The sequence below is a fragment of the Bos indicus genome, chromosome 5, assembly GCF_029378745.1.
Source record: "Bos indicus isolate NIAB-ARS_2022 breed Sahiwal x Tharparkar chromosome 5, NIAB-ARS_B.indTharparkar_mat_pri_1.0, whole genome shotgun sequence".
In the NCBI taxonomy this organism is placed as follows: domain Eukaryota; kingdom Metazoa; phylum Chordata; class Mammalia; order Artiodactyla; family Bovidae; genus Bos; species Bos indicus.
Window position 1 is genome coordinate 97730916 of NC_091764.1, and position 24190 is coordinate 97755105.

The 24190-nt window shown below is 44.7% G+C and overlaps 1 protein-coding gene across 6 annotated transcripts in view; it reads right to left on the reverse strand.

Annotated features, from left to right (window-relative positions):
* Positions 1-23983, reverse strand: part of BCL2L14 (BCL2 like 14) — a 36620-nt gene extending 12637 nt beyond the window's left edge. For 2 of the 6 annotated variants that reach the window (XM_070790075.1, XM_070790070.1), the window contains exons 1-4: positions 23851-23983; positions 22257-22315; positions 6411-6535; positions 3843-4288 (exon numbers count right to left, since the gene is read on the reverse strand). In XM_070790075.1, the coding sequence (XP_070646176.1) occupies positions 3843-4281 (439 nt within the window). In that variant the 5' untranslated portion in view covers positions 4282-4288; positions 6411-6535; positions 22257-22315; positions 23851-23983. Of the gene's footprint in view, positions 1-3842; positions 4289-6410; positions 6536-10797; positions 13502-22256; positions 22316-23850 lie in introns of those variants that run through there. The other 4 variants (XM_070790071.1, XM_070790072.1, XM_070790074.1 and 1 more) reach the window with 4 other exon arrangements.
* Between the last annotated feature and the right edge of the window lie 207 nt (positions 23984-24190).

Sequence of the window (24190 nt, forward strand, 5' to 3'; positions counted from 1 at the left end):
TTAACATTCCCATTCTAGGGACTTCCCTGACAGTCCAGTGGTTAAGATTCTGTGCTTCCACCACAGGAGGTTCTGGTTCAATCCCTGGTCAGGGAACTATAAGATCCCACAGGCCTTGCAGTATGGCAAAAAAATAAAAAAGAAAAAGAAAATTTCCATTCTAATATCTTTTTTTCCCCCAAGATTTCCTTCTGGTCAGAGTTGGTCTGATCTGATAGGCAAGGAAATGTTGGATGGGGGTGGAGAGAAAATGGAAAGGCTGCCCTTCCTTTGGAGTTTATTCTGGGGGCTCATTGTGCAGTTAAGGAGAGCAGGAGAGTGGGGAAGGCATTTGGCTTGAGGTTTTTCTTTGAAAGAGAAAGGACAGGGCATTTGGGAGAGAATTCCATATAGGGAAGTCTGCTATTTCCTACCTAGTATCCCTTTTCTTTATCTTCCTTAGTAACAGACCCCTGAGATGTCAGGGGAAGCTGACAGAACTACATTTCTCAGCCTCTTTTGCAATAAGGTGTACGCACTGAGATGTAAGAAGTTGGCTACTGTTTTAAGAAAGCTTGCTAAAGAGAGCTGAATTATCTAGAAAGAAGATAACCTTTGTCCTTCTCCTTGCCTCCTCTTTCTCCCTGCTTAGAATGTAGACGTGATGGCTGGAATCTGAGCAGCCATCTTGGGGTTGAAGGTGACGTTGAGGTTGGAAGCCACTAGCTAAGGGACAACAGAAAGGAATCCTTAAAGACTGGGGAACTGGCAGATCAAGCCTGAACTGCCTAACTGTGGTTTTCTTTTATAGGAGAGAAAAATAATCTCTATGTCAGTGAAGTTACAGCAGATCACAGCTGTGGAGAAAAAAGAGACTCACAGAAAAACTGGGTTGATGTTTCTCAAATTGGTATTGCCATTCGTTTTTCTACATCCCAAGGCCTGTCCCTACTAGACCTTGGTCTTGGGACATAATCTCATAGTTCTTAGCCCAGCCTGGTGTCTGAAATGGCAGCACAAGCTACATTGTGACCTTTAGTTAAAAGAACCCAGGGGACACCAACTACTGAGTTCTGATTTACATGTGGCAAAAGAGAAAGGGAGGGCAAGTCCCTCTTGGGTCACACCCAGCATAGAACCAGCTAACCACCCACATAATTACCTAAACAAGAAAGCAAAAAGAGAGAAAGGGGAGAGGGAGATCAACTTAAGCGAATTATTAAAGCTAAGCCTCCTTAGGAGATAACCATTTCCACTTTTGTAGGAACATCTATAGGTCTACACAGAGATCTGGAAATTGAGAAAATAAGCAAAGGTCCAATGACCCTTCAGTAATCTTGAAATACAGAACATTGTTTTCCTCAGGAAAGCCAGAAAGTTAAAGTCTGTAAAATCTTCTGTTTCCTGCAAACTTCAAAGAATGGGACAAGCAGAAAAACCTATTTATGTGCCTCTAAACTGTTCTATGTATGGATGTGAGAGTTGGACTATAAAGAAAGCTGAGCGCCAAAGAATTGATACTTTTGAACTGTGGTGCTGGAGAAGACTCTTGAGAGTCCCTTGGACTGCAAGGAGATCAAACCAGTTCATTCTGAAGGAGATCAGCCCTGGGATTTCTTTGGAAGGAATGATGCTAAAGCTGAAACTCCAGTACTTTGGCCACCTCATGCGAAGAGCTGACTCATTGGAAAAGACTCTGATGCTGGGAGGGATTGGGGGCAGGAGGAGAAGGGGACGACAGAGGATGAGATGGCTGGATGGCATCACTGACTCGATGGATGTGAGTCTGAGTAAACTCCAGGAGTTGGTGATGGACAGGGAGGCCTGGCATGCTGCGATTCATGGGGTTGCAAAGGGTCGGACAGGACTGAGCGACTGAACTGAACTGAAACTGTTCTATGGGGCTTCCCACGTGGCTCAGTGGTAAAGAATATGCCTGCCAATGCAAGCAACACAAGAGACCCGGGTACGATCCCTGGGTTGGGGAGATCCCCTGGAGTGTAGGAAATGGCAACCCACTCCAGTATCCCTGCCGAGAAAAATCCCATGGATAGAGAAGCCTGGCAGGCTACCGTCCGTGGAATCACAACAACACACACACAGGCAAGCAAGCCAAACTGTTCTGTCTGCTGTGGACCTCAGATCCCACCCCCAGCAGAAGAACCCCTGGAGGGAGGAGGATTTCCTCAGATAATCCCAACCTTAAATTCTCCTCCCTAAAGTTTACAAGTCTAATGGGAAATGGAAGTTTCCTTGATCGCAGCGAGTGCTCTAAAGCTGTCATTGTGTGTGCTGATTCTCCAACAAGCCTGACAGTCACAACATTTAAAACTTGAGACATTACTGCCACCTGTTGACTAATTATTGACACAGGCCAAACAGCCCAGCAGGAGAGCAGGTTTCTTTTAAAATCTGGGCATCAGGCAGAAGATATGGTTGGAGGGGAAGATGTTTATGCCTAGGTCTGTGGATGGAGGGCAACACTGTTAAAGCCTTGCATGAAAATGTTCTGTTCAATACAATGTGTTTTGTCCCGCTGAAAGAAGATTTTGTCAAAATGCTTCTTGGTTTTTTGAGTGGCTTGAACTTTGAAATCACTTTTGTATATGGCTATCTGATCTTTCCATCCACCTTCAAGAAGCCAATTTACAGATGGAAATGCAGAGGCTCAGAGATGGGAGTTGACGTCCCTCAGGAAGGACAGCCTGAGCCGATCTGGGGATCTTCCCTTTGTATTGGTCTCTGGCACAGAGGATTAGGAATTTGGGCAGCAAGCTTAGCTATAGATGGTGGAGCCAGAAAACCAGTCCTGTCACCCACTGCCACGAAACTTTTCCTTTCTGCTCAGTCTTAAGGAAAGTAGGACAATTAGGATTGAGAATTGGGCTTCCCTGGTGGCTCAGTGGAATTGGAGAAGACTCTTGAGAGTCCCTTGGACTGCAAGGAGATCAAACCAGTCAATCCTAAAGGAAATCAACCCTGAATATTCATTGGAAACGATGTTGAAGCTGAAACTTTAATAATTTGGCCACCTGATGCAAAGAGCCAGCTTATTGGAAAAGACCTTGATGCTGGGAGAGATTGAAGGCAAAAGCAAAAGAGAGCAGCAGAGGATGAGATGATTAGATAGCATCACTGATCAGTTCAGTTCAGTTGCTCGTCATGTCTGACTCTTTGTGACCCCATGGACTGTAGCACTCCAGGCTTCCCTGTCTATAACCAACTCCCAGAGCATGTTCAAACTCATGTCCATCGAGTCGGTGATGGACATTGTCACCAACTTGATGGACATGAATTTGAGCATGCTCTGAGAGTTGGTTATAGACAGGGAAGCCTCGAGTGCTACAGTCCATGGGGTTGCAAAGAGTCAGACATGACTTAGTGACTGAACAACCAGAGTGGTAAAGAATATGCCTGCTAATGCAGGAGACACAGATTTGATCCCTGATCTGGGAAGATCCCATGTGCCGTGGAACAACTGAGCCCATGCACCACAAGTATTGAGCCTGTGCTCTAGAGCCCATGTGCTACAACTACTGAAGCTTGTGAGCCCCAGAGCCTGTGCTCTGCAACAGGAGAAATCACGGCAATGAGAAGCCTACAGACCCCAACTAGGGAGTAGCCCCTAGTCTCCAAAACTAGAGAAAAGCCTGCACAGAAATGAAGACCCAGCACAGCCAAAAATAAAAAGTAAATAAAATTAAAAAACAACAACAACAAAACAATTGAGTATTAATAGGTTGGGAAGCTGAGGTTCAAAGAGTTCCCTACCTCAGGGTGGGAGGAGGTGAACCCCCAGGCATACAAAGAAGGGAAAGAAGTGGCTGTGGGAGAGAAAGTGCAGCTGGTCCCCCAAAGCTTACCTTTGTGCTCTAAGCGCTGGTCCATGCTGGAGCGGGACCTTGGCCATTTCGGACTCCGAGGACGGGCCTGAGGTACCCCCGACCTTTGTGCCTGGGCACAGATTTCCGGAGGCGAGCTCTGTGAGTCTTCCTCCTTCTCTGCTACCCCGAAGAGGGTCCTCCAGGATGATTTTTTCTTGGTGAGGTTTATGGCCTTCTCGCTGGACTGAGAATGTCTGCAGGGCCACGGCCCCTGCGTCCATGCCTCACTCACTGGCCAGCGCTCTGGCCCTTTCTGGGACAGACTCCTTGTTCTCAGGTGCTTCGGTGAGAGGATGGCAGAGGTGTTCTGGAAGACGTGGTGTTTGACATAGAACTCCAGGATTTTGAACTCCAAGCTGTCTGAGTCCTCATCATCCAGGGGGATCTCTTCCAGGTCACAGGGGCTGGCAGTGCACATGGTGGGGCTGCAATGACAAAATCACACGTGTCCTTCCACCTGGGAGCTACCTACTCTTGGTAGGAAAGGGGAGACGGGGTGAAAGTCAGTAAGCATTTACTGAGCACCTATTCTCTTTGTGGTGTCGGAGAAGACTCTTGAGAGTCCTTTGGACTGCAAGGAGATCAAACTAGTAAATCCTAAAGAAAATCAACCCTGAATCTTCACTGGAAGGACTGATGCTGAAACTGAAGCTCCAGTACTTTGGCCACCTGATTCGAAGAGCTTGACTGACTGGAAAACACCCTGATGCTGGGAAAGATTGAGGGCGGGAGGAGAAGGGGGTGACAGACAATGAGATGGTTGGATGGCACCACTGACTTGATGGACATGAGTTTGAGCAAGCTCAGGCAGATGGTGAAGGACGGGGAAGCCTGGCTTTCTGCAGTCCGTGGAGTCACAAAGAGTCGGACACGACTGAGCGACTGAACAAATTCTGTTTGTGCTGGGAGGCAGCGGGTAGCCAGAGATGGAAAAGCCAGGGTTCTTTCTGCAAGTTCAGATTTGCAGAGATGAGGAGATGTGTACATAGATAACTCCAGACCGAGAGAGTGAGCTAGGAGCTTGAACAAAGATACTGGAGCAAACATAGGAGATGGGGGAAGAACAGAGAGCTGCAAATAGAGGCAAGTGCAGGCTCCTTGTGACTGGATTCTGGGGCTTAGAACAATCTGGGCACAGAGCAGACCATAGGTGAATTTAGGTTGTTTCCCTGGGCCCTGCAACCGGACCCTCAGGCCTGGCCCCACCCACCAGTAAGTGGGCACTAGCTCCAGGATGTGATTTCACCCACCAATGGGAAGGCAACAGTCCCAGGGACTCCTGAACCCTAACTCAATCCTCTAGTTAACTCATCAGTAACCACGGGTCTCCCTGGGGTTCCAGAGTCAGACACCTTGTGACCTGACCCTGCCAACCAGCTGCTGGCAGCCTTAGCACAAGGTAGGGCCTGACATCCAACTGGGTCGGGGGCCAACCAAGCCTACCAGACTGCCCATGGTAGCCAGCCCACCATAGCAGAAGGGCACATGCAACCACACAGGGAGCACCCTTGGAGCACTTGGTGATGAGAAGGGAGTGAATTCTGGGATGCAGAGAACTTTTCCTTCAAAAAAGCCACTTCTCTAAGATCAGGAAATGTAACCAACCTACTGGCTACATGGAAATAAGAACAAGTTAGGCAAAATGATGCAACAGAGGAACATGTTTCAAACAAAGGAATGAGATAAAGCCTCAGGAGAAGGACTGAGTGATGTGGAGATAGGCAATCTACTCAAGAAAGAGTTCAAGGTAGGGATCATAAAGATGATGCAAGAAGTGGGGAGGAGAATGAATGGAGAGTGAGAAGTTAGAGGCTTTTAACAAAGAGTGAGAAAATAAAAGAACAACCAGAGATGAAGAATACAAAACTGAAATGAAAAATACACTGGAAGGAGCTGACAGTAGACCAGATGATACAGAGGAATGGATTAGTGAGCTGGAAGACAGACTAGTGGCAATCATTAATGCTGAACAGAAAAAAAAAAGAATGAAAAGAAATAAGAGCTTAAGAGATCTCTGGGACAGCATAAAGCACACAAATATTTGCATTTTAGGGATCCAGAAGGAGAAGAGAGTGAGAAAGGGGCTGAGAACATATTTGAAGGCATAATACCTGAAAACTTCCCTACCCAAAACAAACAACCCAATTAAAAAATGGGGAGAAGACCTGAAGAGACAGTTTTTCAAAGAAGAAATACAGATGGCCAATGGGTACAGGAAAAGAGACAACATTGTTAATAATCATAGTTGCCTACATTCATCTTATTAATTATTGAAAATAACAGCTAATTCTATTATTACTTTTGCATCTAGTAGCTGAATTGTTCTATAAAGAAGAATTTTACCTAATCAGTTGTTTGGTTACTTCTTTATTCAAGTATTTTCTATCATAGTTATACTTTGTTATTAATTTCTAACTTGGGCTTCCCTGGTGGCTCAGATGGTTAAGAATCTGCCTGCAATGCTGGAGACCCAGGTTTGATCCCTGGGCTGGGAAGATCCCCTGGAGAAGGAAATGGCAACCCACTCTAATGGTGAGAAAGTATGACCTGTATGCGATGCAGTTTTTGAACTCTGTTGAATGTTGCTTGATGGTCTATTGTATGGTCAGTTCTCAAAAACACTTCATGTGTGCTTGATCAGAATATGTGTGCTCCAGTTGTTAGGTACATTGCTAAATGTGATTATAAAATAAAACTTATTAGTTATATCAAAAGTATCATTAATCATCAGAGAAATGCAAATCAAAACCACAATGAGATATGACCTTTCACCTGTCAGAGTGGCTCTCACCAAAAAGTCTACAAATAGCAAACATTGACAAGGATATCAAGAAAAGAGAACTCCCATACACCGCTGGTGAGAATGTAAATTGGTGTGTCCACTGCAGAAAACAGTATGGCTGTTTCTCAAAAATATACAAGTACCATATGACCCAGCAATCTCATTTCTGTGTACCTATCCGAAAAAAACCAAAAACACTAATTCAAAAAGACACACACGGCACAATGTTCATAGCAACAATATTTACAATTGTCAATATATGTAACAACCTAAGTGTCCATCAACAGATGAATGGGTAAAAAGATGTGGTATGTATGTGTACACACCCACTCCACACAGTGAGATACTATTATATAAGCTATCAAAAAGAATGAAATTTGCAACAGCATGGAGAGTAAGTGAAATAAGCCAGACAGAGAAAGACAAATACTGTATGATATCATTTATATGTAGACTCTTAAAAAGTGCAACAAACTAATACGTATAACAATAAAGGAACAGATTCACAAGTACAGAGAAGAAACTAGTGGTTACCAGTTGGGAAGGGAAAAGGTGAAGGGGTAAGAGACCAGTAGGGGACTAAGAGGTACAGACTGTTGGGTATAAAAAAATAAGCTACAAGGATACATTGTACAGCACAGGGAAAGTAGCCACTACTTTATAATAACTGTAAATAGAGTATAACCTTTAAAAATTGTGAATAATTGTTATACATCTGAAGCTTATATAATATTGTACATCAACTATACCTTAATAAAAAATTGTTCCTAAACCTATAAAACATGGGTATGTGGACAGAAAAAAAAAAAACTGGCACATGTGAATCACTTAAAATAGTGCATAAAAGTGAAAGTGTTAGTCGTTCAGTGGGGTCCAGCTCCTTGTGACCCCATGGACTACAGCCCGCCAGGGTCCTCTGTCCACTGAATTCTCCAGGCAAGAATACTGGAGTGGGTAGCCATTCCCTTCTCCAGGGGATCTTCCCAACCCAGGGATTGAACCCAGATCTCCTGCACTGCAAGGCAGATTCTTTACTGTCTGAGACAACAGGGAAGCCTATATATGACTATAGGAAACTATATATATATAGTGTGTGTGTGTGTATGTGTGTAAAGCATACATACCATAAGCTATGAAGCCTGGAACTTGGCTGGCTTTCCCAGCACCTAACATAATGCCTGATACATGGTAACTTCTTGATAAATATTTGAAGAATGAAAGAAAAATGATACAGTGCTGCCAGATAAAATATGAGACATCTAGGAGAAGGCGATGGCACCCCACTCCAGTACTCTTGCCTGGAAAATCCCATGGACGGAGGAGCCTGGTAGGCTGCAGTCCACGGGGTTGCTAAGAGTCAGACACGACTGAACGACTTCACTTTCACTTTTCACTTTCATGCATTGGAGAAGGAAATGGCAACCCATTCCAGTGTTCTTGCCTGGAGAATCCCAGGGACGGCGGAGCCTGGTGGGCTGCCGTCTATGAGGTCGCACAGAGTCGGACACGACTGAAGCGACTTAGCAGCAGCAGTCAAATCTGAATGTCAGGTAAACAACAAATAATTTTTTAGTAGTCCCAAATATTGTGTGGAAAATACTTACACTAAGCATGTCTGCTGTTTATCAGAAATTCATACCTAACAGGGCCTCTTGTATTTTTGTGCAAATCTGGCAATTCTGTGATTAACAAGTGCTGTTTATAAAAATTGAGATCTGAGATTGTTGGAAGCAAGTAAAGTGGACCCAGGTGGAGACTGAGCGACCTGAGTCTCACCAGAGAAAGAGTGGTTAAAAAGTGAGAGGAGAGTGTGACCTATGGTTCCAGATGCAGGGAAGTGACTCGGTGTAGAAGGGGCTGGAGGGCAGCGCTGGAAGGCCCCAGGAGAGCATATATGTGGGTTTTAATTTGGACCTTCCTTTTGAGTTGGGCAGCTCTGGATGCCTTAGGCAGGACATATACCTGGGTCCTCTAGGAAGCAAGGCCTTAAATTTGCAGCCAGCATACTATGCTCGGGAGAAACCAGGTAAATTAAACAAAAAACCAAACCCAAACCTTTCTAAAGTACTGTGAAGACTTCAACATTGTGTGTGGGTGTGGGTGTGGGTGTGGGTGTGTGTGTGTGTGGAGTAGCGTTGCTGTTGGAGAGAGAAAGGGCCCGACTTCTTTGAGAAACCAGAGTTTGCTAACTATTGATTCAGGAGCAACATCTGAAAAGAGGGGAAAACCTGAGGTCAAGGTGGAGAACACAGCCCTTCCACTTGGTGAAAGAAGAGGATTTTGTGGTTTTCCAGGTTAGAAAGCATTTGAGTGCTTGGCCCAACCTAGAGGCCAGGCCAAGGGCCAGAGAAGCAGAGGGCCCAGCAGCCCCCAGGAGTGGAGGGTAGTCAGGCTGGGCAATTGCCTGCAGCTGTGTTGAAGTATCAGCTAAAACACGTTGGATGCGCTTAACAAGCATAGGGTATTTTTCCTATTAATCTGCGTTGGGAATGAAGGGAGAGCTGTTAAATGGATAGTGAAGTCTTATTTTAAAGCAAAGGATTGAGTTTCTTTATCACAAATTGCAGCCCTTCTGCTTTTTGCTGTTCCTATTTAAAGTCAAGCTTCTCCTAATGGAAACGTACAGATGAGTTTTATACATAACACTGATGGAAATGAAGCCCTGGGTGGGGCCCCAGAATGTAAGTTCAGAGCCTGGAGTGGAAATTATGAATAGCTCCAGAATAACAAGCTCTCTGTGAGGCTTGTTATGATTCAGTGACTCAGTGGCCCTACCCTTTTGACCCAGTCTTCCTTATATACCCTCTTCCTTATCTACAGCAAACTCTGGCAGACCTACTCCCCAAAGCTAGGTTACACGGCATCTTTTCCTAGTCTCTCTTCTTTCTTGGAGACTTGCTTCTCCTCCCCTCCACCCCCTACAACCCCCAAAGTGGTCGAAGTCCTCCGGGTCCCCAGTGGTGGCTCGTCCCCTGGGAGCACCGCAGAGCTGCAGCTGACCTCCAGGATCACAGGATACGCTGTAGGGATTTTCCTAGCTCTGGATTTGTTGGTCAAGCTTAGATTTTGCTTCTCTTCCTGTCGCAGGTCGTGGAGCAAACAGCCTTCACGCGTGCTCCGTGATTCCTGTGCACAGAGGCTGTGACCCAGAAAGCTGGACAGAACTCTGCCCTGGCCTTTCCCGGGTGTGAGGGACATGGAACACCCTTTGGCCCAACAGACTCAGCCGCAGAGCTGGCTTCATCACTCTGGACACACAGGCAAGGCCTGAGTGTAAGACGGGGGCGGTGGGGGAGGGGAGGACACTCATCCCAGAGGGACCTACGCAGACCAGCTGATGAGCTGGGTTTTGTCTGGTTGTCTCACGCCTCTCCTTTCGCACTCTCTGCCCTCTCACAGGCCTCCCCTCTGCTTTCTTCCCTGAACGTCAGACCTTCTGGGATCCTTATCTCTCCCCCACTTGTCATTTCTGAGTAGGACGCGGTCTTTAATCCTAAGGGTGAAATGAGGTAAAATGTCTTACCGTCCTACAATAGAAGCTAAACTGAGAGAACCTCAGGTCTCATGAATTAAACACAGACTCAGGCTCTGATTATAGAACAGAGCGGGCAGGGAACTCAGGAGGGAGTCTTTCAAAGGGGAGGGGGAATTCCCATTTCACCTGAGCCGGGTGCTGAAGGAAGGCTCTAAGAGGACTAGATCTTGTGCCCAGAGATGCTCTGGGCTCAAAGCCAGGGACTCCTGTCCTCAGCCCATTTGTGCCCTGGAGGAGGGACCTAGTATTTCCATGGGCTTCTGTCATGCTGTCACATCCTCAGTGAGACAGGTCTGCATACTATTAAAAATGATTCAGCCAGTTATATTTTCTTAACTGCCCCAGCCATTCTGGAGCAAAGGAGAAATGAAAGGGAAACTTAAATGTCTCTCTTTGCCTTTCCTGAAACCCCCTAACAAACTGTACACTTAGCTTTTAGTTTTAGATTCTTACTTTTGCTTCCTGAGACTTACAGGATCAGAACTCCTAAACAAACGAAGTAAGCATTAGGTTTACCAGCCCCCAGTTAGAGTGCCTAATGAACACATCCAGGACTGTAGTTCCCCCCCCTCCTCCCCCATGTCCTGCTGGGAAGGCTGAATCTCTCCTGGTGTTACCTGGTCTTCAAGCTGTCAGTGGTTGCTCCTGCTTCGAGTCAGGTGGCTGTAAGGATATTTCTATACCCGAGTCTCTCTCCACGAAACTTAAGAGGAAACTGTGGCCTAGTCTTCTTGGCTCCTGATTTCAGAAGGCCCTTGTGACCTAAGACGCCACCGGAGTGTAGCGTGTTCAGGTTGGGACTGAGGCTGGAGGGAGGCTTAGGAAGGGAGTCACTTCCTTGTTAAGCCCTGCCCGCAGCTATTTAACTGAAGGAGGGACTGACCTTTGCCCAAGTAATTTGACTCTAGGAGTTCTGCATCTTCATTAAGGACTCTCACTGCCCTTTAGGACGGGGACAATTATGTGGATGCCCTCCCCCCATAGGACTTTACTTTTCCTTTGATCAGTTTCAATCAAGTTGAATCAACTGTGTGGGTGCTCACTTGTGTCCATCTCTTTACAACTCCATGGACTGTAGCCCGCCAGGACTCCTTGTCCATGGAATTCTCCAGGCAAGAATCCTGGAGTGGGTTGCCATTTCCTCTTCCAGGGGATCTTCCCGACCCAGGGGTTGAACCCGAGTTTCTTGAGTCTCCTGCATTGGCAGGCCGTTCGTTACCAACTACGCCACCTGGGAAGCCTTCATCAGTTAAGCAAATGTTTACTGATCACCTCTGTGGCAGATATGGTCACATGTGTTTATTCTTCACGGCAAGAAGGAGGTGTTAGGGTTACCATTTTATATACTAGGAAACTGAGGCTCAGAGAGCTAAGGTATCTTGCTGGTGGTCCCCCATCAGCTGAGTTGAAATCCAAAGCTAGGTCTTTTTGGCTTTACACCATAGCATAGATTGTATTCAAATAGGACCACTGCAAACACTTCCAAAATGGAATCCAACACCAGCCATAGTGAAAGCCACAAACGCTGATAAAGGCCACGTGCCACAGTTTAGGGATAGAATTTCCTATGTAAAAGAAAAAAGAAACATATGATTTTGTGCTCTATCCAGATTCTTGACTGAAATCCATGAGCACTGGCTAGTCAAAATGTAAAGATGAAGGAAGCGTGCACAGTTATGGGAAAGTCCTTTGGTGATTTGAAGTGAATTTTAACCAGCAAACTCATATTATTGTCCATAATGTATACCAGTCTAGTCAACTTGAGAGATGTTAAAGAAATATTGACTTTTTTTTTTTTTTAAATAACTTGGTCTTTTTTTTGGGAAGAAAAGATATGTTCATTCAAAATAATTTAAGAATCAACAAATGCTTGTAATCAATAAGTAAATCACATAGTAGGGATGACAGTTGTTATTGGAGTTCAGAGCTACATAACTTAAGGACACTGGTGACAGAAACCGTTTAGAGGTCTTACGAGGTAAGTATGAACACAAGGAAGTATGAACACCGGGAGTCAGGCTCACTGAAGACAGAGAATGTTCATTAATCATTCAGCTTTGTGGCTCCCACCTCCAACACACTAGCACAAAGTAGATGGGGCTCAATACATGTTATATATTAATAGACGAAGCAACAGAGAAGGCAATGGCACCCCACTCTAGTACTCCTGGCTGGAAAATCCCATGGATGGAGGAGCCTGTTAGGCTGCAGTCCATGGGGTCGCTAAGAGTCGGACACGACTGAGGGACTTCACTTTCACTTTTCACTTTCCTGCATTGGAGAAGGAAATGGCAACCCACTCCAGCGTTCTTGCCTGGAGAATCCCAGGGATGGGGGAGCCTGGTGGCTGCTGTCTATGGGGTCACACAGAGTCGGACACGACTGAAGTGACTTAGCAGTAGCAGCAGCAGACGAAGCAAAACCTACTCTCTTCTGATTCTAAAAATACACATTAGAGTGTGAGGCTCAAGAGGGAGAGGATATATGTATAATTATAGCTGATTGATGTTGTATGACGGAAACCAACACAACACTGTAAAAATTAAAAAAATGCACATTTGTTGTAGAAAACTTGTAGAACAAAAAATAGCATACCTAAAATAAAGACCACCATGATCCAGTCATCCAGTGATACATAATTAAAAACTTGGTGTAATTCCTTCCTTCTGGGACAGTATCACTTTGCTGCCCTTGAGGTGTCTGTGTGGCCCACTGCCCGTTCTCTGCATGCTGCCCTCAGTCATGCATCTACCAGGATGCTCCCCTGCAGTCACATGGACCAAGTGACCCCTGCCCCTTGTTAAGAAGGAAACAACAGACCCCAAATGGAGTCACTTGTGTTGAGTCCATGGCAGCAGACCAGGACTTGATGCCTAAGCTGATTATAATTTCAGCCTTCCGAGGAATGTGATTCCAGCCACGCTGGAATTTCCTGGTCAGTCTTGGGAAATTTGCAGATAGACCCTTCTGTTCCCCTCAGGAGTGAGGCCTCGCCTAAAACAATACATCTTTGCTGATAATTTCCTTTTGTCTGCTCCCTTGCTGCCTTTTGAAAACCTTTCCTTTTCTGCAGCTCAGTAGAGTTCCTCTTTACTTGCTAGATGGGATCCTGCCTGGTTCGTGAATCATCCAATAAAGCCAATTAGAGCCTTAACCGTTGACTTGTTATTTAACAGATGTGACGGCAGCAGAGGGATGAAGGAGACTCCTGATGGCCTCACGGACAATGAAAAACACTGATGAGGTACCTGTGAGACCCTTTTTGAGCTCACTGTCTTTCTGAGGGCTGTGGGTAATTTCCCTCTTGGTTCTTTTTTTTTTTTTTTTTAAGTCTTTATTGAATTTGTTACAGCATTGCTTCTGCTGTTTATGTTCTGATTTTGGGGGCTCTGAAGCATGTGGGATTTTAGTTCCCAGACCAGAGATTGAACCGGCACCCCCTGCATTGTGAGGTAAAGTCTTGACCACTGAACCAATAGAGAAGCCCCATCCCTCTCTCTTTGCATCCAGCTCCTGATCTGTTTGGCATACGGAGGAGGTCAGCTTCTGCTGGTGAGTGGTTCTACCCCCAGCCAACTGAGTTAAGCCGCTAGCCTTTCAGACAATTTGCAGGTTTTAAGTGGAAAAACCCCAACCCTTGATTCTGTCCATGTAGAGCCCCCAGGCTGCAGTTTCACATGTTACATCCCCATTGTTGGTTCAGTCCTTTTGCCTGGTCAAGGTTCTGTGGAAATTGTTGTAGTTCACAGGCCTTCTCTAGGCCAGGTCACAGTGGCATCTCTTGGGCACTGCTGGTATGTCAAAGTGCACATGTTTGTCTTGTTTTATGTAAATGCTATTGCTAGCGGGGGTCTCAGAGGCCAAAAAGCTGCAATAATTGGTGGGCACAAGTGAACCATTGCTGCCTAAATAAAAAACTCCAGTGTTGAGACAAGTTGGTCTTGGAATAGGTTAGACCTACAGGTTACCTGCCAACCTCAGGGAAACTTCTGTGCAACGAGGGACACTGTAGAACACATAAAGTACCCAACACAGCTTCGAACCCTTTTAGGTTTTCCTTTGGCTCCAAGTAACCCAAACACTGGGAGAAGGTGATGGCACCACACTCCAGTACTTTTGCCTGGAAAATCCCATGGACGGAGGAGCCTGGTAGGCTGCAGTCCATGGAGTCACTAAGAGTCGGACACGACTGAGCGACTTCACTTTCACTTTTCACTTGCATGCACTGGAGAAGGAAATGGCAACCCACTCCAGTGTTCTTGCCTGGAGAATCCCAGGGACGGGGGAGCCTGGTGGGCTGCTGTCTATGGGGTCGCACAGAGTCGGACACAACTGAAGCAACTTAGCAGCAGCAGCAGCAACCCAAACACTTAGCTCAGAGAATCCTTAAATTCTTTTTTTTTTTTTTAAACTTTTTACCTTGTATTGGAGTATAGCAGATTAACAATGTTGGGATAGTTTCAGGAGGACAGTGAAGGGACTCACCCATACATATACAAGTATCCATTCTCCCCTAAACTCCCCTCTCATCCAGGCTACCATGTAACATTGAGTGGAATTCCCTGTGCTATACAGTAGGTCCTTGTTGGTTATCCATTTTAAACATAGCAGTGTGTACATCGGAGAAGGCAATGGCACCCCACTCCATTACTCTTGCCTGGAAAATCCGATGGATGGAGGAGCCTGGTAGGCTGCAGTCCATGGGGTTGCTAAGAGTTGGACACGACTGAGCGACTTCACTTTAACTTTTCACTTTCATGCATTGGAGAAGGAAATGGCAACCCACTCCATTGTTCTTGCCTGGAGAATCCCAGGGATGGGGGAGCCTGGTGGGCTGCCGTCTATGGGGTCGCACAGAGTCGGACACGACTGAGTGATTTAGCAGCAGCAGCGTGTACATGTCCCTCCCAAACTCCCTAACTGTCCCTTCCCACACCCCCACCCCAAACTCATTCTCTAAAGGAGTCTTTCCGTTGGATTCTTAAATTCTAGAGTCAAGTTTGCCATCTTCTTAGTTCAGTTGTTCAGTTGTGTCCGACTCTTTGTGACCCCATGGACTGCAGCACGCCAGGCTTCCCTGTCCATCACCAACTCCTGGAGCTTGCTCAAACTCATGTCCATTGAGTTGGCGATGCCATCCAACCATCTCATCCTCTGTCATCCCCTTCTCCTCCCACCTTCAATCTTTCCCAAAATCAGGATCTTTTCAAATGAGTCAGTTCTTTGCATCAGGTGGCCAAAGTACTGGAGTTTAAGCTTCAACATCAGTCATTCCAATGAACACTCAGGACTGATCTCCTGGACTGGTTGGATCTCCTTGCAGTCCAAGGAACTCTCAAGAATCTTCTCCAACATCACAGTTCAAAAGCATCAATTCTTCGGCGCTCAGCTTTCTTTATAGTCCAACTCTCACATCCATACAGGACTACTGGAAAATCCACAGCCTTGACTATATGGACCTTTGTTGGCAAAGTAATGTCTCTGCTTTTTAATATGCTGTCTAGGTTGGTCATAACTTCCTTTCCAAGGAGTAAGCGTCTTTTAATTTCATGGCTTCAGCCACCATCTGCAGTGATTTTAGAGCCCCCTAAAATAAAGTCTGCCAAATTGGTCTACAGAGCTGCTCTGAAGCTTCAAAATAACTTCATTAAAAAGCTTGTTATGGAAGGCTAGGGAAAAGTGAACTACACAGGAGATAAGAGGTACCACCTGTTTCTCCCCACTGTCCTTCCTCATGTGAAAACTCACATTTTCCTGATTCTCTGAACTGCCTTTCCATTGGCGAGACTGTTAAACAGTTACCTGGTAAAACCTCCCAAGATCCAGGTGAACAATACCTAAGAACTATACCTCCTTGGGTATTGTTCATTCCTTGGTCAAAGACAAAATGAAGGGCCATAATTAAAGAATTTCCTCAATTCAGGGAGGGTCCTCATATTTTTTTTATTTTAAGAGTTCAGAATCCTTATTGGGGTTTGTTACTGCAGGCTTATTCCCTGGTGGCTCAGAGGTTAAAGCGTCTGCCTGCAGTGCAGGAGACGAGCGTTCGATCCCTGGGTCGGCAAGATCCCCTGGAGAAGAAAATGGCAACCCACTCCAGTGTTCTTGCCTGGAGAATCCCATGGACGGAGGAGCCTGGCGGGCTACAGTCCACAGGGTTGCAAAGAGTTGGACACGACTGAGCGACTTCACTTCACTTCACTGCACTGCAGGCTGCCAGTTCCTTATCAGCTTGTACCGTATGTCAGTAGGATTTGGAAAGCCTCAAGATGGATGAAGGAAGCAGAAGGCATAATCCCAAGGATAATGGAGATCCTCTCCAGCATGGTCCTTTTTTTTTTTTCTTAATATGAGCAGCTTATTTATTTATTTGGCTGTGCCAGGTCTTAGCTGCAACATGCAGAATCTTCCAGCATTTGAAGTTGCAACATTTGAACTCTTATTTGTCACATGTGGGATCTGGTTCCCTGACTAGATTTTTGTTCCTGGATTTTTGTTTGTTGGGAGTTTTTTTTTTTTTTAATTACTGATTCAATTTCTTTACTAGTAATTATTCTATTCAGATTTTCTATTCATGATTCAATATTGATAGGATGTATGTTTCTAGGAAATGTATCTATTTCTTCTAGGTTATGGAGAAGTCAATGGCACCCCACTCCAGTACTCTTGCCTGGAAAATCCCATGGATGGAGGAGCCTGGTAGGCTGCAGTCCATGGGTTGCTAAAAGTTGGACATGACTGAACGACTTCACTTTCACTTTTCCTTTCATGCATTGGAGATGGAAATGGCAACCCACTCCAGTGTTCTTGCCTGGAGAATCCCAGGGATGGGGGAGCCTGGTGGGCTGCTGTCTATGGGGTCTCGCAGAGTCGGACACAACTGAAGCGACTTAGCAGCAGCAGCTTCTAGTTATCTAATCTGTTGGCATATAATTGTTTATAGTAGTTTCTTATGATTCTTAGTATTTCTGCGTTTTCACTTGTAACATCTCCTCTTTGATTTCTGGTTTTATTTATTTGATAGTAACGCAAATACTTCTTTTCATAAAATGCAAATTGTCTCTTTTGGAATGCAACTGTTTATCATTGTGGGGAAAAACGAGTCCATGGGTACGGACTGGTTTTTCCAGTTTTGTCTCTATTTGTAAAATCATTTCAGTATTTCTTATTGGACTATAAGTGTGCAGTAGTGTGAGTTCTCCTTTGAATTGGTTGTAACATTTTAATTGGTTCTATTATTAATTAATGAGTTAAGTAAAATATTTGACACATGTTCTGAGAGTTGACTAAGATTCTAGCCTTAATCAAATTCTGAGCCTTTCTTGACTAGTCCTTTAAAGATGTGAACACAACACTAACAGCTCATAGCTACATCCTTAGGATGACCCAACCCAACCCCCACATCACCCCACCCGCCACCTTCAAGTGCCTACCTGAGAACATAATCTGCTCTTTGTTCCAACCAACACCTAAATGTAGGGTCCCTGTTCCCCAGTGTCTGTAGGAGGAGAGAAGCCTAACAGGCCGACCAGCCTCCCCTTCCTGTTTTCTGTAATGTACCACTCCTGTGACTCTACCGAGTCCCCACTCTGTCCCTATTCCCTCATTCTCCCTTCAAAACGCACAAATCCAAATTCAGCTCACTTTGGTTTCTTTACTGCTGTAGTCTATGACTGATTAAAGTCTGTCCTGACCACATTTACTGGGTTTGTCTTTGCCAGAGTCATGATTTTATCTTTAAAGAAATTATCTACTAACACTGATTAAATTACTCAAAATCTCTGGACCTTCATGTTCCCTTCAGGCTATTCTTTGATGGTCTGCTTAACTGACTGAGAGACAGGTGGGTAGAAATCTCAAGATTCTGTTAGGGGCTGTGTTTTAATCAATGCCTTAGTTATTGATACATTTGCAGATAATATAAGTATAGTATAGCATAGCAGTAAAAGGCTGAGGCTCCAAAGGTGGTTTGCAGTTGAATACTGATCCCACCTCTTACTAAATGAAGGGTAGGGGAGAGTGTTCTGAAGAAGGAAGTAAAAGAAAGACACTTGAAGTTGAGGCTGAAAGGAAGTTCTTGGGCTTAAAAATTACATGTATGAAAGAAGTCTGGAGGAGATATTAAAGAAGACTTATTCTGTCTCTTGTGTCACTGTTGTGATCAGGACTGTCGTGATAGGTTACAGGGGCTACCTCAATGGGGCTTTGCACAGGGAAGAGAGACTTGGCTTAGCTGCGAATACAGTAAGGAAAAGTGGGAATTCATAGCCAAGGAGCTGAATCGGGGTTGGGGGAAGATGGTACCAGTGGATGAAAAATTACTAAGGAAGAATCAGGAGTAAGGGGAGATTTTGGCTAAAATGACCTGATAGGATTCTTGGTGAAGGCAAGCCAGGGTAACCAGATGTTACCTGAGGAATGATCGAGGATGAAGAACTTAATCAGATATCAAGGGTGGGAGATTCTGGCTAAACTAACTTAGCAGGATTCTTGCCAAAACTGGGCTCTTGGATAATGTGCCCAATGATGGGACCTAGCTGGGCTCAGAAGAACCTGACTAAAGTTTGTTCAGGGACAGTCTTTGACAAGGACTGTGACAAAAAGCAAAGATAGGTCTGGAGTTAAGTGTCAGACTGAGCCGAGGTTCTTGAAAATGTAAATGACGAAACAAGGGGTTTTTCAGATTCAGTTACAACAACAGAAGGCAGAAAGAAAACAGAACCACTCTGATTCAATTTGACTCGTCTTCTGTACCAAGAAAAGCAGTCTCACTTGGGAATGACAGAGAGAAGTTGGAACTTTAGATGACAGAGATGTGTTGAGTATCTTTAAGTAGATCTCAGGCCCACAGTAGGAAGACCCAGAACCACCATTTGTAACAGAGAAGAACAGATCTGACTCCATATTGCATCTGTTTCTTTAGCTCTAACCCCTGTGTGGTTTTCCCGTGCTTGGTCACGCTGGCTCTGAATCTTTCCTAAAAGTATGTTCTCTCTAGCCTGAAATATACAGGATAGCATATTCTCAGGTCTCTGACCTTTAAAGAGGTAGCATTTTCCCATTCATACAGAGATAAAAAGTTGCAGAACAGAGAATAACATTTGTCCTGTTGGAGGTTTATAGGAACATTGTGATCAAACCTATGCAGACAGCTGCAAGAACAAAGGATTCCTGCACCAAGAAGCTTGTAACAAGCAGCCACAGTTCTCTCCCGTTTTAGTATAGAAGAAGGCAGTAAAATGGTTCTTTGGAACACTTGTCCATCATCTTCTCTGTCTGCTGGATTTCCAAAGAAAATCACTATTCCTTTCCACAAACCTCATCTCTCAATTTATTGACTTGTCATTTTGATAGGGACAGAGTGAAGGGACAAAGTAGGTGATTAAATAGTTAACCCCACTAGGGGATTGTATCAATAACTGGAAAAAATATGGGAGACTCCCTGTAAGTTAATGATTGCTCAAGAAAGAAGATTTACTTAACCACAAAACCAAGCAGGCTTGCTTAGCAAAAAAAAAAAAAAAAAAAAGCAACAGAAGCATGAGACATGCCCCCCCACAATAAAGCGATGGTGACATGAGACCCGTATCCTGCCCATTGAGCTCAGTAAATTAATAATCCCTAGGACATGCTCTCTGCACACATAAAAGACTATAATTGGTGGACCTAGCCTGACCATGTAGGGACAAGAAAACTCCCCTGCCAGACCTGAAGGAGGAAGTGATGATGGAAGCATGACATCCACTCAAGAAAGACAAAGAAGTTCTTCTCCCCCTCCCCACTTTTCCTTTGATTATAAAGCCCAGTAAGTTCTCAGGGTGGGGTGCCCCCTCGCCTGCCTGCTTTTAAGCCTCACAAGTGTCCTGTTCTAATAAATCTCTTATCTATCTCTTTGCTGTCGATGGATTTTTCTCTGTGCTGAGACATGAAGGACTATGGTACTGGAGCTCTTTGGAGCCCCTGAAACGACACCCAAATGGTTTTAGTTTGGCAAGCAGTACGAGCTTGGACTCAGTAACACTGTTGGATGATGCTTGGTGACTGGGGATAACTTGCATGGTTGTCAGGCCTTGGCAGCCTTGCAAAACCTCACACAGATGTTAATCCTCCACAAAATCCTCTACTGAATTATCAGGCAGACGATTTATGAACCTTTAGAGGAGGGAGTTCCACGTGTTCACTGTGAGTTGGTTGGGACAGTTTAATCCCATCTCCCCAGATCAGGGGGGTGCTTTTGATGAAGTGAACATTGACTCCAGCAAGGTTTTTGATAAAAATCTCATGAGATCAATGTGAACAAATTGGAAAATGGCAATTTAGATGATGCTGTAATTGCAAAACTTTTCAGCTGGTTTTTCCTTTATACTCAAAGTGTGTGTTGATGGAATGAAGCACTGGATTCTCTGGACTGTTTACTTCTCCATCTCCTTAATTTGTTGTGTGAGCGTGGGCAAATTGCTCAGCTTCCCTGGTTCTCAGTATTATATAAAAAATGCTTCAATCTCTAGTTGTTTATAACTCCATGAGAAATTGGTTCACGTATGCCTGGAGGGATGTAATTTATTTCTGAGTTCTGTCCTTGATTCTGTTTGACATTTTTCATGATTGACTTATCTAATGGCAAGTACACGGTTGATACAAAGAGCTGAGGGAACACGTGGATGAATAAGAGTTCAAGCCCCAGGGTCAGACAGTCCTGGAATATGAACCTTGGGTCCGTCACTTCCTAATTGGATCTTGAGCAGATTTCTTAACTTCACTAGCCTTGATTTTCTATTTACTTGAATAATAACAAAAATAGTAACAATAATAATAGATTCCATGTAAAGATTAAATAACTACATAAGATACTACATGAAAAAACACTTATCAAGGTGCCTGGCCCAAAGACAGTTCTCCAGTAACTGTTAGCTCTTATTGTTACATTATCCCTAAATTGGGAGAATTTATATTGGATAACATAGTATGTTTTAAAAATTACTGTAGGGCCAAGCTATGAGCCTAGAGTTAGAATGTAGTCCGGCTTACTAAAGCCTAAAGCCCAACGTTTAGGATTAACTACTCAACTGCATGTGAACAGAATGAGACTGACCTGGCTTTAGAGCAGTTCATATCAAAATCATTTTAGGGATTTTGGGCAACTGCCCCATGAATGTGAATCATCAGCATGGTATGGCTTCCAAAAAAGTCAGTGTTGTCTTAGGCTGAATTAATGGGGGTGCAGAGAAGCTTATGGTGCCATTTATACTCTCCTCTTGGGGAGGCAGAACACGCCTACAGAGCTGGGGTCATTTCCGCCCTTGTGTTTTTTATTGAGGAAGTAAAGCAGGAGGCTAGACAGCAGCAGTTCAAATCCCAGCTCTACCATGAGACTAGCTCTATGACCTTGATTGAGTTACCCAACCTCTCTGTGCCTCTACTTTCCCATCTGTAAAACAGGAATAATATAATTGGTACCTACCTCTTAGGGCTGTCATGAGGATTCAATGGGATGTCAGTGTAAACATATAAAACGCTTCTAAAATCTGGGCTAATAATAATTGCCAAAGAAGTGCTGTTGCTGCTGGCGGTAGTGGTATCATCACCTTTCTAAGAAGGGCATTGTCAGTTTCCCCCAGTGACAGGAGCAGAATGGTGCTGGGTGCTGCAGCCATGTGACAGGCAGAATATTGAATAAATTCTCCCCCTCCTCTCCCCTTACCCTTGGCCCAAACACACCCACCACTCCCGTGATACAGAAGGGGCTTCAGAACACTTTCGGACTCTTCCCTAAACTGGAATGCTCAAACTCATACCCTTTTGGGTCTCCATCACTAGACTTTAGTGATCAGTGAATTCAGTGCCCTCATTTTCAATATTCTCAAGGTCACATAGGAAGTTAAGAACCAGGGTCAAGTCCATATTGTGTGCTTTCTCCACTCACCACCCCTTCCTCACCCCTGCTCATCAAAGTCTTTCAAACTCCAACTCAAATCCCGTCTCTTCCTAGAAACCCTTCTAGATGCTCCTGAATGGAATTGGTCTCCTCTTTCCCCTTATCTACACCATAGCAAGTTTTGAACGTTGATTATAGTACTTATCAGTCTTCTTTGTATTAGGGTCCCTTGTCCACACCTCTGTCTTCACCCTGTTTGCCTGAAGAACAAGGAGATCATTTATTCACTTTAGGATCCCACTTAGCATGTGCATGGTGCTTTGCATAGATGGGCCGTCCTGCCGTGATCATTGGACTTGGTAATTAAGGTTGTGAAATGTGGACTATTTCTCAGAAGAGAGAAGATCTGGAGGGAATGAAACTGATTCTCAGGAGGAGGATGGATTGGATTTAGCTACTTAGCTTCAGAGAACAGGAGGAGGACCAGGGTGGGGTCAGATTTGGTCTGGCTGTTTGGAGAGAACCCTTTACAATGACAGACATTTAATAAGGAAAGGGGGACCTTATGAGAGGTGAGTCTCCATCAGTGAAGATATTCAGATTGAAGCTTGGTAACCACTGTCAGGGACGAAGTAAGTAGTAATACAGGATACATCCTCCAAGTTCCCTGTTTGCTAGCTACGCTCAGCATCACTCAAGATCTTGGTGCCATTTTAGGGTCCACATGTAGTTGCAGACACAGTAGAGGTTTAGGGTGTCCAGCAGGGTTGAGAGGGACCCCAGCACTGCCCAGGGAGATCTGGGTCTCTCTCAGGTTCATTCTTAGCTTTGCTAGTCCAGGGTGCGTAGGGCCTGTACCGCCACAGACAACCAGCTCCTCTCCCTACTTCCTCTAGTTTTGCAGAATCTCTTTCCTTCCCTTTCCTCCTCTGCTCATTGCTATCCTGTGTACCCAGAAGGTCACCTTCATGTGAACTTTCTAGCGTGGAGTGTCCTGAGTGTCTCAGTTATATCCCAAAGCTCTCAGCTTGGCTTTTAACATCCGGTTATAGTGTGATGCAGACCTTACAAGCATTCCACATAAAGGCCCCAAATCTCTCTCTTCTTGGCTCTTAGCCCTGGAGCTATAGTTTTTACATTTCTTCTGATCATTCCATTCCATTTTCATTTTTCTTTCTTCTTCTTCTTCTTCTTTTTTTTTTGCTGCACACAGCTTCAGAGTTTGTGGGGTCTTAGTTCCCCAACCAAGAATGGAACCCAGGGCTCCTGGTGGTGGGAGCACAGAATCCTAAGCGATGGACCATCAGGGAAGTCCCTCCATTTCATTTTCAAATGAGGGATCTAGCTATGTTTGGATTCCAGATATATTTCTATAAGTTTCTGGTTTAAAATGTTTCATTTTTCACAGCCTCCCACCAACAAGTATGTACCTACTCCTTTGGCATTGCCCTCAAGACCCTGTTTTTGAGCCTCCTTTCCAAGACATCTACCCGGCCTCTGTATACCCAGGTATCACTTGTGACCTTGTGATCTTGCCCCCACCCCCAAGGTCAACCTAATTTTCTTCACAACACAATTTTGCTTCTCACCATTGGCCCTGAGCATCTTTGCCATCTGGCCTCATTCCTAAGGTTCTTGCTCAGAGAGGTCAGGTCTGTAGAATATCTGCCCTTCATCAACCTGATACATCTGTAGTCTCCAAAGCATCTGGCTTCACAACATTCTAGCCAGCACTAAACTTAAGAGTGGGTTCTACTTCAAAAGTTCATTTGTAAGGGACTTATTTAGAACTCACGTTTTTCTCTTGAAGTAGTATTCTTCATGGTGGTGAGTTTTGCCAGACCAGTCCAGGAGAGCCCATTTAACTTGTAGGGGTAAGCTGAAGTACCAGCACTGTGGAATCCTTAGGAGTGGTAATGGTGGTGTAGAATACCATCACAGTGTAGAACAGTGTTTCTATGGGAAAATATGTTCAGAATTCCAACTTGGAATGCTGACTTTCCTGTAACTGTAGTTAGACTGGGAATGCCTCTCACCTCTATATTGAAAGAAAAGGAAAAAAAAAAAAAAAAAAAACACAATACAATTTATTGAGAGATTACTATGTACCAGGCAGTGTAAACTCATTATGTGAG